General features: G+C 29.2%; 1 protein-coding gene across 1 annotated transcript; it reads right to left on the bottom strand.

Moving 5' to 3' along the window:
* Window positions 1–9003: 9003 nt before the first annotated feature.
* Window positions 9004–11836, bottom strand: LOC114174296 (polygalacturonase At1g48100). The gene is made up of 8 exons (XM_028059115.1): window positions 11516–11836; window positions 11291–11419; window positions 11026–11193; window positions 10898–10939; window positions 10591–10798; window positions 10052–10133; window positions 9835–9943; window positions 9004–9589 (listed from the first exon to the last, which is right to left on the bottom strand). The coding sequence occupies exons 1-8, from the start codon at window positions 11765–11767 to the stop codon at window positions 9185–9187; spliced, it is 1395 nt and encodes a 464-aa protein (XP_027914916.1). The 5' UTR covers window positions 11768–11836; the 3' UTR covers window positions 9004–9184.
* Window positions 11837–14941: the final 3105 nt, after the last annotated feature.

The raw sequence follows: 14941 nt of genomic DNA, 5'->3' as shown, positions 1-14941 counted from the left end.
CAGAGTATGCTGCTACCCTTCCTAGGGGATGTAATGTAGCTCATAAACCTTTGTAAGACATTAGGGACTATGATTCAAGGCTTCATTGGCACCAAAACTGATGTTGTCTTTCTTTCACAGTGTTTCTCTAGTTTCTCCTTTTTGGGGACTCTGGCAATGATACCTACCATTTTGCTAGGAACCTCTTTATTTGTAGCTCTGAATTTTTAAATCCTTTTCTTTTCTCACCTCTCACCAAAGACCTGGCTCATACTCACTAACATCAGCAACATAGACAAGGGGAAGCATACTCAGAATCTGGTCCCCTGTGAGTCACTCTCAATACAGCTAACTGGTCCGCACATTAAATTACATAACCTCAGTGAAACCAAAACTCATGTCTGTTGCATCCAGAAACATTCAGCTATGTACTTTACACAAGTTAGTTGAAGGTCAAGAATCAAGTTATGTTTGGATAGCAACTGTAAACACAAAAGGTCAAATATGCTTTCTTCTTCTGTTGTTTGAGTGAAAAATGAAAAGACCCCTCTAACTAACTCATGGACAGTTTCAAACATGGGATTAATTAATTTAATTATAGCCACCAGTTTAATGAACATTATGGACCATTGTACAACCAAGTTTAGAAGAATTAGAAAGTCCTAATTAATAATGTCTTAAAAGGTTTCTGTTTATCTTTTGAGTTTGTCAGTCACTGTGCATTAAATTTTTCATGTATTAAGACAGTTGATCAACCGGGGCATCCACTTGTTTCGATATTGCTAATCCATGTTAGGTTTGAGTGCATGAAACATCAATTTGTGACAAAACTATGAGAAAGGGTTTATAGCTACTGAAAAGTTGGCATGTGTCTACGTTTCTAAGGAAACAAATTTAGGCAAAACATGCTGCAGACAGAAAATGTAGTTCACTATTTCAAGAGCAAACAAAAACCAGTAGCGTGGGGTTATTATTAATGTAATGAAAGACAATTCTAGGTGATACATCGGTCAATAGTTGATATGTAAGAAAAGCATGGGTGAATGGTGGATGAGTGTGCAGTGTGAGTGAGAGAGTCCATCATGCAGAGTTATGGCATAATTAATTTAATTAAGGTAGGGTTGAATTCTAAATCTGCAGTTGAAGTTTCAATATCACACAAGAAAATATTGGTTGAAAGAGTAGAGAAAGAGGGAATATATAAATATCGATTCCACTTGCATCCACACGGTTTTCCCAAGGTACACTTCTATATTAAATAGAAATTATATATATATATATATATATATATATATATATATATATATATATATATATATATATATGTGTGTGTGTGTGTGTGTGTGTGTGTGTGTGTGTGTGTGTGTAAAGAGGGAGCGCTAAATATGATTCTGTATCAATGGTTGATCATACATTTTGTCAGAGAAGAACGTGTGACTTTGTTTATTATATGTGATGGAATTCCAACATTTCACATCTTGATCAAAGAATGCAGAGAATGGCCATAAACAAAAATTGACAGAGGAAAATATGTACTAAGAATTCCAGGGCAGGAAACAAGAATCTTTGTTCTAGTTGAAAAACTCTCCTTTACAATCAAAACTTTTTTCTTACACTACTTCTATAATCTTTCATATTTTATAAAATTTTTCTTTACATGTTTCATGAAAATTTATAAAGCTCAGAACAGCCTCATTTCTTTAGAAAAACTTTCTCAAAGATGAATTCTTTTAACCATTTTTGGCTCAATATCTGATGCAGACATTGACATCCCATATGGTAACTAAAGGAAAAAAAAAAATTGTAAACCTCTTGGTGTGTCGTTTTCCTCTACTGATTTGAAATCTCAGTCATACATTACATCAGAGTTGTCTTGTTTTCTTTGATTCCATATAAGGCGCCACATAAGCGACCTTTTTAATGCACTATGTAGTCAGCATTGTAGTGCTCATTAAGGTACTGTGCAACTATACACTGTAGTTGGTGGACAAGTCAGTGAATCACTCACTTCCTTAACGCTTATATTCTTCTGAAATTCTTTGTGCAGTATTCTAATTGGGCCTAGGCATATAATGATGATGTCTCCTAGTTGAAGCTGTGAGATTAGCTTAGAGAGATGAAGCATATGGAAAAAGAGAAAAAGAGAGGGAAAAAGAGGCACTTTGTGTGGTATTTATGTGGCATTTCAGAGTGGCTGAAGGTGAAGCTCCTCTTTTTGACATTATTATAAGCAGGTGGAGGGTTCAAGAATTTCCCACATATTATTTGCACCATGTTAATTAAAGTCACCCAATTTGAGACTCCATCACTAAATTAACTCTTTTATTTATACAGTGATTAATAAATCATTAACAGGGCTTAAGAATTGGTGATAGAAGGTGTTGAATGTGTAGTGAGGAAAGAAGTGAAAAAGTAAAAGCAGAAAGAAGGTTTCAGAGAAATGTTTGTCGCAAAGTACCCGACCCTATGAGACACTTTGTCTAATGAAGACTAGACTGGGTTGAGAAGTAACTATTAGGGGTGACGCTGAAATGGTGAGTTCATAGATAGCAACAACAATTTGAATGAGAAATTAAGGTCAGAAAAGAGGCACAGTTGACCAAAGAATGCAATAATAATGGGTTTGGAGGTAACATTGACCAATGAATGATGAAAACAAGTTCTTGATCTAAGAATGCGTTTTGAGTGGCTCTATTCCTACAAAAACCAACAAAAGAGAGTGGCGCATTATGTGATGTGAAGGGGGAATTCTAAGTTTCGAGAATCTTCTGTTATTGTAATGTGTTAGAATCTAAGTAACTCATTCTTCCTGATTAAACAAATTAGTTAATTTATTTTCTACCATTAAACTTTTTTTCTGAATTTATATTATGATTTTTTAATATTCTTGACTGTGATGGAAACTATTTTGAATTTCTCTCTCGCCTCATTGTATGATTATTGCTTTAACACATGTGAATTGACAAGTATAACATTATCAAAATGTTTTCTTTTCTTAGATTCCTAGCAACAACCTGAGAAGTTTATTTGTTTCACTTTCTATTTACTGAACTGAAAAATAATTTATATTCCATTGCGAAGAAAATAATGACTAATTTAAGATAACTTCTATATTCGTTTTATTAAGAAAATCAAATTCAACTTCTAATTTAATGGTTAAAAAAATTACTGGAGAAGGTATTATATTATATTTTTAAATAATTATTAATATGTAACAAATAAGGAAAAATAAATATATAACAAATAAGGAAAAATAAGTAAAATATAACTTTTTTATTATTTTTTTTTTGCAAATCTTTACAGTAAATAGAATAAAATAAGATGGCATTTTACAATTATAAAAAGTAAAAAAGTAAAAAATATTTTCTCATCTTTTACTTTCAATCTAATATTTTGTTAAAAAATAATGTTAACACATTCTTTAACAGATTATTGACAATTTTTTAATAAAAAATATTATTGATAATATACTATTATTTATAAGACACAAGTAAACCACTAAGACCTATTAAATAATTGTTATGGTGCATATAACTTAACGAGATTTACTTTATTTAATAATAAAAATCTTGTTTAAAATATTTGAAATAATAATAATAATATTCACACAATTGTATAATACATTTATTTTTTAATTCTATTTATCATAGATTTTTTTTTTCTCATTAATTATATACAGTCATGCTATGGTGTATTAATACTTCAATTTAGATTATGATGTATGATATTTTAGGATATGTTATCAATATTGATCAATGAAATATTTAATCTATAAAAAATTAGTACTTTTATGATGACAATAATTTATAATTTTTAATGTTAACAACATTTAACATTGTTTTAATTTGGATTCAAGCCATATCAATCATTTAACATTATTTTATGATGATAGTGAAGTATCTAATCTATAAAAAATTAATACTTTTATGATAACAATAATTTATAATTTTTAATGTTAACAATATTTAACTTTATTTTAATATAGATTCAAGTCATATCAATCATATATTTATTACGTTTTTAATAATTATTATATATTTTCAAAATATATGTATCATATTTTATTATTTTTAAAACAAACATGTCATATCCATTTCACATATAATATGTATAATATGCAATACATATATCAATTCCGTGCATCATGGAAATACCGATCATTTTCCTCTTTGAAAGTTTATCCTCGCATTTTTCACTTGTTGAATTCTGATAAATTGTTAATAGTATTTACTTTTCCAATTTCCAATTTCCCCAATATGTTTCTCTGGCTATATGGGCTATTAAAATATTCAAGAAATACCATTGTAATTCCTTGAATTCAGTCCTTTATGTAAATTTGTTATGGCTTAAATAATTTTATAATTTTCGATTGTTTTCGTTTTGATTCTTTAATTTTTTTTTTATGTTTTAGTTTTTAAAATTATCACACTATCAAATTAGTTACATAACTTGATGAGTATTAATACAAAAGTTAACGACTTAATTATACTTATATATTGTGATGGGGTGAATAAACAAAACCATTTTTTCATTACTACATAGTCTATTTTATGTCGTTTTAATTTCTTCAAAACTGTAAAGTTTTGATATAGATTTTTCTTTATATATTAAAATGTTGTTAATCTAGTCTCAAATAGTTGGATAACGTTAAAATTGTTTTTTAAACTTTGTTTGTCATGTAGCCACATAAACAAGGAATTTGAACCCTAGGAAGTAATATTAAAAGGACAAAAACAGAACATAAAAATCAAGAAAGTGAAAACAAAAGCAAATATATATATATATATATATATATATATATATATATATATATATATATATATATGTTATATAAATAAAGATTATTTAAACCAAGTGCAATTTGCAAGAAAAATGTCTTAATATGCACTTCAGAATCTTTTAAATGGTCCAAAAGAACTTCTATATTCTTCCCCATTATTATATCCTATCCCACTTAAAAAAAATATTGCTTGAGAGTTAAATATTTTAAAACAGGTTCATAGATTTCAATGAAAGATTTTCTTTTATCTTTTACTAAAGTTAAGATTATTACTACAATCATCTCCTCAGCTTTTTTATTCAAAGTGATAAAATGATGGTAAGAATTTTCAGAACATTTTCCCCATTTTCAAAGCTAAAAAGGAAGTCACTGAGATTTTTAACCTAAAATACAAATCTTATACATAGAAATAAATATAGCCTGAGGTTAAAGCATCTAACTTTAGAAAATTTTCTACTGAAAAAGTGGGATACTAGTAAAGTGATTCTATAAAAAGAAGAGAATATAGAATGATGAGAAACAATGGTAGGTGCTTAGATTTAAATGATGAATCTTGGTCTAAAATAAGGTTAACTCGACAACATATCCCCTCTATGTGTGTGTACACTATTTAAAACCCTAAAGCTTCATGAAAGGGACCAATGGAAAAATATATTAAGGTTTGGAAGCATGGATATAGTGATGTGTTAAGCAATGATTTTGTCTAAAGATCTTCAAAATGTAAACACAAGTGAAGCATCTCATGTTATATATCATGTTCTATAAAACAAGTTCATAAACCATGATTTGGGAACGTGGTGTGGTTCAGAAAGAATGTTTTTTCAGACAATTTTTGTTTCATTTTTCTTAAAACTTGTGGTTCATGTATTGCATCAGTTGCATGCTAGCATCATGGCTTGGCCAACCTGTTAATGCATCATCATCATCATCATCGTCTACATCATGATGATGTTGCTCCAACCATGGTGTTTGAATTGATAGTGTTACGTGGTGAAATAATTATGATTAATGATATGCTTTATTCATGCTGCACCTGTGCATAGATATGTAGAACTGCTATATATCTCTTTGCAGAAAGGTGTTCAGAAAGGTTGGAGATAGCAAAAGGTTTGGTTTGGAATATCTAAGAACAGATGAAATTAAATAATAAACGTCACTACTGAAAATCAGAGTTGAAAAAAAATAAAATTTATTCTACTTTATAAATATAAGGTTATAACTGGGTATAAAAGTGAATCCGAGGAAGAGATATATTGTTGGTTCCAATTCTCTGTTAATAAAAATTAACATATTAATAATAATATTTTTTCGATAAAAATATTCTCTGTGGATGCAAAACAATTATATTAAGACGAATAATATAGCAAAATTATCTTGTACGAGAATTCTCACAACTTGTAGTTGATAAAATAAAAGTATATATGAAATATAAAGAGAATTCCTAGACTTATATGTTACGCTATACATTTCATTCTATGAATTAGTTTATAGAAAGAAATAAAACTCTTAAAAGTTTATGATAAACTTGTAGGGCTAAGTCAAGTATGTAATGATTGAGGTTTATATTTATATATTATTGTTGACTATGTTTAGTTTGCTGTGTGTACTTTGAAAATTTGAGTAACAGATGAAAGTTCAGAATAATAAGAGGGATACTTTATTTAAAATTATTTATATCCATAATTTTTTTTTATATTATATACTGTTAGCTTAGTTAGCTAGTTAGTGACTTTATTGAGTTTATAAACGACTTTTCGAGTAGCATTTTAGTCACCATGATTTTTTTTGGGGTTGATTTTTTATTTTTATTTTTAATTTACAGAGGATATATTGGTGTAGAAGATGAAGATGAAATGAGGCCCATTATAAAGGGCCACATGCAGTTTCGGCCCATATCACAAAAACCCATGCGTATTTACTAGAAATTTGCATATTCCGGTAAGGCCTATGCGTGCATCCATGGCCCACACATCAAAAGGTTAGAGACGGTGTATATGCTCATGGTCCATAAGAGAATACAAAATATATATATATATATATATATATATATATATATATATATATATATATATATATATATATATATATATATATATTAAGATAACTATATAAATCATAATGTATAGATAGGTTCTAGTATGTGTTTCTAATACTTTAAGATATTTTATCGATATCTATCAATAAAGTATCTAAATTATAAACTCATAATACATTATAAAAATTATTGAATAACGATCAGTTTTAGTGACAATAAATAATTCATTACTATATAGTGACCAATTTAGGTACTAATTTAAAAACTAAAAATTATTAGCAACTAAAATAGCTACAAAAAATTATAAGTGATCTCTAAATTGATAACTAAAATAGTTTCTATTATGAATTAATTTCTAAATTGATTACTTACATTATCTACCAAAATTTTGGCTCCCAAAATAATTGGTTTCTAAATTGGTCACTAACATTAGCTACCAAGGTTTTGGCTACCAAAATAATTGATTTCTAAATTGATCTCCAATTAGGAAATTGGTCTCCAATATATTTTTGTTATTAAAATTGGTCATTGTTTAAGAGTTTTTTTGTAGTGGTACTTTTATGATGACAATAATGTATATTTTTTATGTTGACAATTTTAATACATATGGTTTTAATTTGAACTCACACAATAACAATCATATATTTATTATATTTTTAAGAATTATTGTACATTTTTCAATATTCATATATCATATATCGATCATGTATCATATCCTATTATTTTTAAAATAAACGTTCCGACGAATCAGATAGATACGTGTGTCGTATCTGATACACATATCAGATATATGTCATATCTAGTACCCATATTTATCCGTGCATCATGACATATAAATATTATAAGAAAACAAAAAATAGATTTATCAGCAAACACTATATTATAACAATATAGATTGAATGTTCTTATTAATTAGTGAATAAGAAAACCATATATTATAAAAATATAGATTTAACTGCTCAATTTATTAGTGAACAAGGAAAAATAATATCTAAACAAGAAAATAGATTGTTTGACCTTAAAACAACAACTAATTCTGTGAGGTAAGTCTATAAGTGAATTGAAAATATTGAAATAAAAATTGATGAAATAGCTCTCACATTAGAGATTTTCTTCAATCAATTCAACTTAATTATAATTTACTCCGTGTAAAGCAAGTTAAGTTATCTAATCACAGTTAATATTATAAAATGATAAACTTTTGTATTAATTGTTTTCAAAATTGTATTTAAAGTGTTTCTAATAGTTATTTTACAGTATATTAAGTGTGCATGCAAACTAAAGTATTTTTATACCTTGAACCCAGCTTCAGTTGGTCTTTAGGAGGTGTTTGATTGAATTTTAGGAGTTGTATAAAGTATTTTTTTTGAAAAAAAAAATAATGATTTAGTAATGATCTAGAAAAAAAAAAAAATAACAAAGCAACAAATAATCACAAAATTGGTCAAATTCAATCCATTTTAACCTGATTAGTCAGACAAACTAAAAGGAATTGAAAATTTTGACAGACTAGTGGATTAACAAGCTGAAATGCCAATTTTTTTATTTTTAAAATTGATTTATATGTATAGATCCAATATATCACATGCATAAACAAATATTTAATTTGTTTATAATTAGTCATTACATCAAATAAACAATGTTTTCAAATCTAAAAGACGAAAGAAGAGAAACATCAAAAAGTGCTAAATCGAAACTGATTCATTGTAATAAGGTTAGCTAGCTAAGTTTCTATTTTTTAAATTATTGGAAAAATTTAGATATTATTTTTAATGCTTAAATAAATTTCTTTGCTTCAATTTTACTAAAAAAGAACTCCACTGTTTATAGTAGAGTTAATTCAACACAGGATTACCATTTCCATGCTTCAAAACACTTAGCTGGTTCAGTTCAATATAAAAATAATTGCTTCGATTTTTTCATTAAACTGCTTTAATTTTTGTATGAACTAATTGGAAAGGGGTGATTCAAACATAAACGTCTGGGTTAATAAAATAGATGGATCGTTGCATCACATGAATTTTGTTACCATTTTAAAGAAAAAAATATATTTTTTGACTACTAAATTTTAACAACTTTTTCTTATAATTTTAAATATCATTTTCTAAATGAATTTTCATTTTTTCATTTCTTAATATTTCAAAACCACTTAAAAAAATCTTTAAAATAAAAACATTTCCACTTGTTTCCACAATAACAAACACAACAGTCTCCGGTTAAAACCCAAATATTTGTTCTCACTCAACACTGAACCAATGAACAAAGTCTACGAGAACAGATTAAATCCAATGGAAGAATGAACTAAATTAATTTACACCATCATCATCACCTTCCCACAGTTATAAAAAAAAATTGTAGAAGGGAAGCTGCCACAATGCTCATATCTGCAATCAGTAACAAACTCTATCGTGTGACCTTGCAATCCTCTTGATTAGTCCACCACCACTTTTCAAGCACTCATCAATGCTTGAAGGTAGCAATGGCCCTTGTGATTTTCCATAAGAGTTCCAGCACACAGCTTCTTGAAAACCTTTATATTTAGGAGATGGACTCAGTTCAATGTCAGTTAAATCAACGTCTGTGCATGGAATGGAACTGCTGCAAGCTATATGAACAGGCTGCATTCCAAAACTTCCACTTATTTTATCAAACTTAACCCCAGAAATCACCACTGTGCTTGTCTCATTCTTGCACTTTTGCTTGTCACAATAGTATTGGTCTATCATTATTGGAAACATAACATCGTACACTTGAATTCTGGAAAATGACACATTCTTAACCATACCAAAGCCTCCCTATTAATTACAAGAACAATAAGAAAACTCAATAATATTGCCAACAATCAGACAAATTTGGGTATCCACTAGAATTTATGTGTTATTCTTATGTTGTACTTTCAAAATACAATAAAATTTTAAATATATTAAAATGAATTTTAAATGTATTTTTAATACTTATTAGCAGAAAACAACACAAAATATCTAGTAGAGAATTTGGACTATGTTATAACCAGGTTTAACCACAGATAACTTATTAATACCTGCCATGTTTTGATCCTTGCTCCATAAAGAGTGTTTTTCATAGAGACATCCTCAACAATGATGTCAGACACACATGCTGCACTCTTGTCCTTCCCTAATCCTCCCAAGCTGTATAAAGAAAATTAGATGTATAAAGAATCTGAGTGGTTTTGCTAACAAAATCACTATGGAATACGCCAACTTGGACTAGTTAGGCTCTGCATATCTTTTTCTTACCTTATACCATGTCCAGGGCCACAATTAATGTGGTGGACATGAATATTAGAGCAACCGGTTTGGATGGATACACAGTCATCTCCTGATAATATAAAAAATAAGAGCAACTGTAAGTAATATATATTATAATCTTCTAGTGGAAAATATAAAATTTAATACATCAGTACTATGTAGACTGAATTCAGTTGGGTACCTACTAAGTTAAAGTTAGTTCAGCTGTAAAAATAATTTTATGTGGTGCACGTTTCAAAAGTTAGTTGTGGTGACAGTTTACCGTTTTAAGTTGAAAAGGATGTTTCAGCCGATTATTCTTTTGTCAAAGTAGTCAAGTGGCCAATGCACCACACTGGCCATGATTTAACAATTTACAAGATTCTATTCTGCCAGTTTGTAGAAATGGAACGTACAGTCATTTCAAATATATATCAATTAATGAGAAACCTTAACACAGGTTCATAGGTCTTAGGTTCATGTGATGTTGAGCTTTATCATTTTTATTATTCGATGTGAGACTTAAATTTTATGACACTTTTAATTACCTGTTGCGATGATAGAACGTTGAATTTGCACGTCCTGTGTGTTCTGTAAGTGAATGCCATCAGTGTTTGGGCTATTCTCTGGGGAGGATATTGTAATGTTGTCAACTTGGATACCCTTTGAGTTATCAAATTTTAGATGGCACAGAGGACTGTTTATGATTCTGATATCACGAACTGTGACAGAGTTGGTGGAGTAAAATCTTATAGCCTGCATATAGAAAGTGTCAAACAAGGCTTATCAGAAACTGAAACTAAACAAAATTACACACAAAATTGTACTTTATGTTATAGGGGAGGGAGATCTTACTGTTGGTTTCATGCTTGGAATTCTTTTTGAATAGCTCTTTTTCTGCCAGAATTGATCATAAGTACAAAGTGAGCTATTTGTGTTTGAAATTTATATTAACTTTTGTTTCTTTTTCTGGCAATTTTTACCTGTATGTCATAAAATTCTGAGGAACTCCACCAGTTATAGCCTTGGCCATCAACAGTGCCAGAACCTTTGATGGTGAAGTTGTGTACCCACTTGAAATTTATCCACTGAAACAAACTTGATGTTGGCCAAGAAGATGCTTCAGGAGGTGCCAACAGAGTTCCATCAATCTGTTCCAGAAAATGTTAATAAGTGTATTTTCCTAATTCAACTTTAAAATACCAACGTAAAACTTGACTTGGCAACAACGAAAAAGAAAAGTGAAACCTGAAGAGTAAGGTGTGGCATACAAGGGCCTTGTAAAGTAACAGGTTTGATGAGGAACTTGAACTGTGCTGGAATTTTAACTGTAGCACCACCAACTTTACATGCACCGTCCCATGCAGCTACAAGTGCCTGCTTTATAAGCATCATCAACAATGTTATAATTCTCGCAGTTAAAACTCACCATGTCTCTAAATTCTTAGCATCACTCTTCCTTTATTAATTTACCTCTGAATCATCAGAAACTCCATTACCCTTGGCACCAAAAGACAAAACATCAAACATGCTCCCTTGAGGGGTTGGTGTTGGACATGATGGAGAATGTGACCCTCGACCATGGCCATTGTCTTTATGACTGTTACGTTTGTGAACATTTTTCTTAGTCTTCCTTGCTTCCACAGAAACTGTGGTGGAGAAGGTGGCAAAGACAATCACCAACAAGGAGATGAAAAAGAGTGAGGAAATTTTGTTTCTCTTCATTCCTTCACGACCCTTTGTTTCTCACTGACAGAAATTCTGCACTTGCAACGAGTTCTACGATCTTGAGTTGGTAATGTGCAGGGAAGTGATCATATAGCAGTTATAGAGGGTTTATATAGTGGAATATATGATGGAAAATAATGTTTTTGATTCTAATTTTTTTGTGTAAGCTTTCAAAAAATTGTTGAATAAGATAAGATGAATTAATCGAAAGAGAAGTGGATACCCTTGTCTTATAATATGAAGATTCCCATAAGTATGACACAAACAGTGTACTTTAGAAAAGTCATATGTATTTGTTTTTATTTATTTATTTATGCTTTCTTTTTCATCATACTTTTGTCAAACAAGTGCTGAACAGAATTTTATGGTTGTCCTTCTGCAGTGAATATTCTTGCTGCCTGCGAAAAATAGGGACGATACAGCAAACTATTAAAAGTTTTCATGTCTAGTAAGACTTTTCCTACGAAATTATGTAAGAAATGAGTTTTTTATAATTTTTTTTAGTTTTGTAAATTTCACAAATATTCGTAAAAAAAAATAATCTTCATCAAATATGAACAGTTCTAGAATTCTATAGTAGATCAAGAATTTAGCTTATCCTCCTTCATTAGTGGTTCTCTTTTCTCCATTACTGTCTTTCCAATTTAATAACCCTAATTTATTCAGCACAAAAAACACGTGAGAGGGAGAGAAAATTAAATTTTCATATTTGAAAGATAAAATTTTAATTTTAATATTGTACGCAATACTTTACTGAATTTTTTTATTAAAAATATAAATCATAGAGTCACTAATATTAAAAAATTAATTAACGATTAAAAAATCTCTTATACATGGATTACTTTATACTGTTTTACAAATTTACAATTATTCAAAACATGTAATAATAATGATATTCACGAATCGGTCTTTAGAGAAAGAACTTTTTCAAACTTCTTTAAACAACTTTTGTTCAACAAATTTATCTTCTACTTTTATAAGTGATATAGAACTAAAAAGAGAATGTAAGAGAAGGAAATAGAGAGAAAAACCTGTGTTTTCTTCTGATGTACACTGATACATATATATCACAATATTTACAATATTTTTAAAACAAAATAGTAGTTACTTATCGTTAGGAATCCAAGTGTGAGTCTAAGTTCTACATTGACCAGAAATGAGAAAATAGAGCATTATATAAGAATAAAGACCCATAAACCCATTGTCTTAAGGTTTTGAGTTGAGAGTGGTGTCAATGCCTTATGTGGTTGGGCTGAGGTCTCATTGGTATTGTATATCCCGAGTGAAACCCCCTCTATAATCCTAACACTAGAAAAGAATGATACTTCTAAAAGTTAAAAAAAAAAAATCTTACTAAACTAACGTATTATGAGATAAAATAAGAATTTAGGGTTTGACTTAAAATTATAATATTCAATCTCATTTTATAAAACTCTCATAGATTGATCCTGAATTAAGTGGGATTAGTTGTCTCGTTTACAATGCATGGAAAATCAAACAAATTCTCTCTGTATTCTATATAACTACTGATGACAGAATGTGCATAAACACAGACCAATATTTTTATACTGTTGTTATTCATTAGTAGCATAATAATCTCTCTCTTTTTTTTTTGTTGGAATATCGTAAAATAGTATTATAGTCCTCCATTTGGTTGGTGGTGGCAAATAAATAATTTTTCATTCTTTATCAAAATAATATAATTAACCTTTTCATAGGCTAGCTTTGTTGTTTTTACATAGGCTCCTTTTTCCTTAAGATATATAGCACCATTTCACCATAATTATATATATATAAGGTGGATGAATCATGCAATCATTTGAATAATTGGTTGTAATGGCAATAAATTAAGAAAAGCTTACCCAATAATATAGCAGCAATGGATACTAAATTAAACCCTTATCTTCTCCGAAATACCGGCTTTACTGTGAGCATATAAAAATGCTTCTTATTCCATTCATTGTATAACAATGTATCACAGAAGAAGATCAGAATGAACATTAAACACTATTAATTAGAAGCATCTATGTATATAAGATGAAAGAGAAGTTGCATGTTATATAACTGCTAAAATTATAATACGAGGTTTACATTAACTTTTAATTCTAACATTTGTTGCTGCAGAGGAAAATTGCGGTGATGGTGTCCGAAGTTGGAACTAAAATATATAGTAGTTCAGTTAATTTAATGGAAGCTTTATAGTACTATATATAGAATGAGAAGGTGGTTTACACGTATATTTAGTGGATATAAAACACAGCTATTGTTTTTGTCTTGTTGTAGCACGCGGGTGGGGCCACTCCTCTACTGCATCTTCTTTAATTATGTGTTATGTTGTTTATGTGTTTTCCTTTCCTTTTCCATGTCATACACTTTATCTACTTCACCACACCCAAATTGCCTCTTCTAGCGGCCAGAGAGGTGTTATATTTTCCACACAACATATATGTTTGGTAGTGTTCAACGTGTTATGTTATGGAAGTTACAATCCGGTATTTACGAGTATTTATGAAGAGATCTAGACATTACTAAAAGGAATAAAGAAAATTATGTAAATGATAGAGATTAGAAGAAGGGTAAAAGGTATCTAAAACTATTTTATTATTATTTGATATTATCACATATTTATTTCATGATCACTAATTTGAGTGTCAGAATATTTGCAGGTATCCATCTCACACCGTGTTCTGATAAAAGATGAGAAGAATTCTAAAAATAGTAGAAATACTTGTGAAAGAAGGAGAAGAAAGTCTTTAGGACTACTCGGTTACATACAAGAACAAGATACACCAATCATATATACCAATAAAATTTTAACTTAATAAATTCCAAACCAATAATCCATTCTCTGCACCCCGATCAAAGAAAGTGTAAAGGAAGTAGACATAAAAACTCAAATTATAAAGTTACAACCTGCTTCTCAACTTCTCTTATTGTCGTAACCGTCTAATTAAATGATAAAATAGTAATTGAATAAATAATTTGATATATCTTTGAAAGATTTAGTTAATTTATATTATTATTTTGATATATAATAAATATGTTTTGAATGAAACTACAAATATATTTTGTAATACGTTTACAAATAAAAAGTAATCTACTTTTACTAAATTGTAAAAGCAATGGAATGAAAGAACATCAAAGTCTTACCCAAAAGTCCAAACAGGCCCA

This window comes from Vigna unguiculata, chromosome 2 (genome assembly GCF_004118075.2).
Source record: "Vigna unguiculata cultivar IT97K-499-35 chromosome 2, ASM411807v1, whole genome shotgun sequence".
In the NCBI taxonomy this organism is placed as follows: Eukaryota; Viridiplantae; Streptophyta; class Magnoliopsida; order Fabales; family Fabaceae; genus Vigna; species Vigna unguiculata.
This window is presented reverse-complemented; position numbering and strand designations above follow the sequence as displayed.

Bases quoted from the DNA above. Each gene is read 5' to 3' on its own strand.
- LOC114174296 (XM_028059115.1), bottom strand. From the start codon at position 11,767: ATGAAGAGAAACAAAATTTCCTCACTCTTTTTCATCTCCTTGTTGGTG. The intron at 11,194-11,290 runs GTTTCACTTTTC...TTTCTGGAACAG, and splicing joins TGCCACACCTTACTCTTCAG to ATTGATGGAACTCTGTTGGC. The intron at 9,590-9,834 runs GTATTAATAAGT...TGTAATTAATAG, and splicing joins CAAGGATCAAAACATGGCAG to GGAGGCTTTGGTATGGTTAA.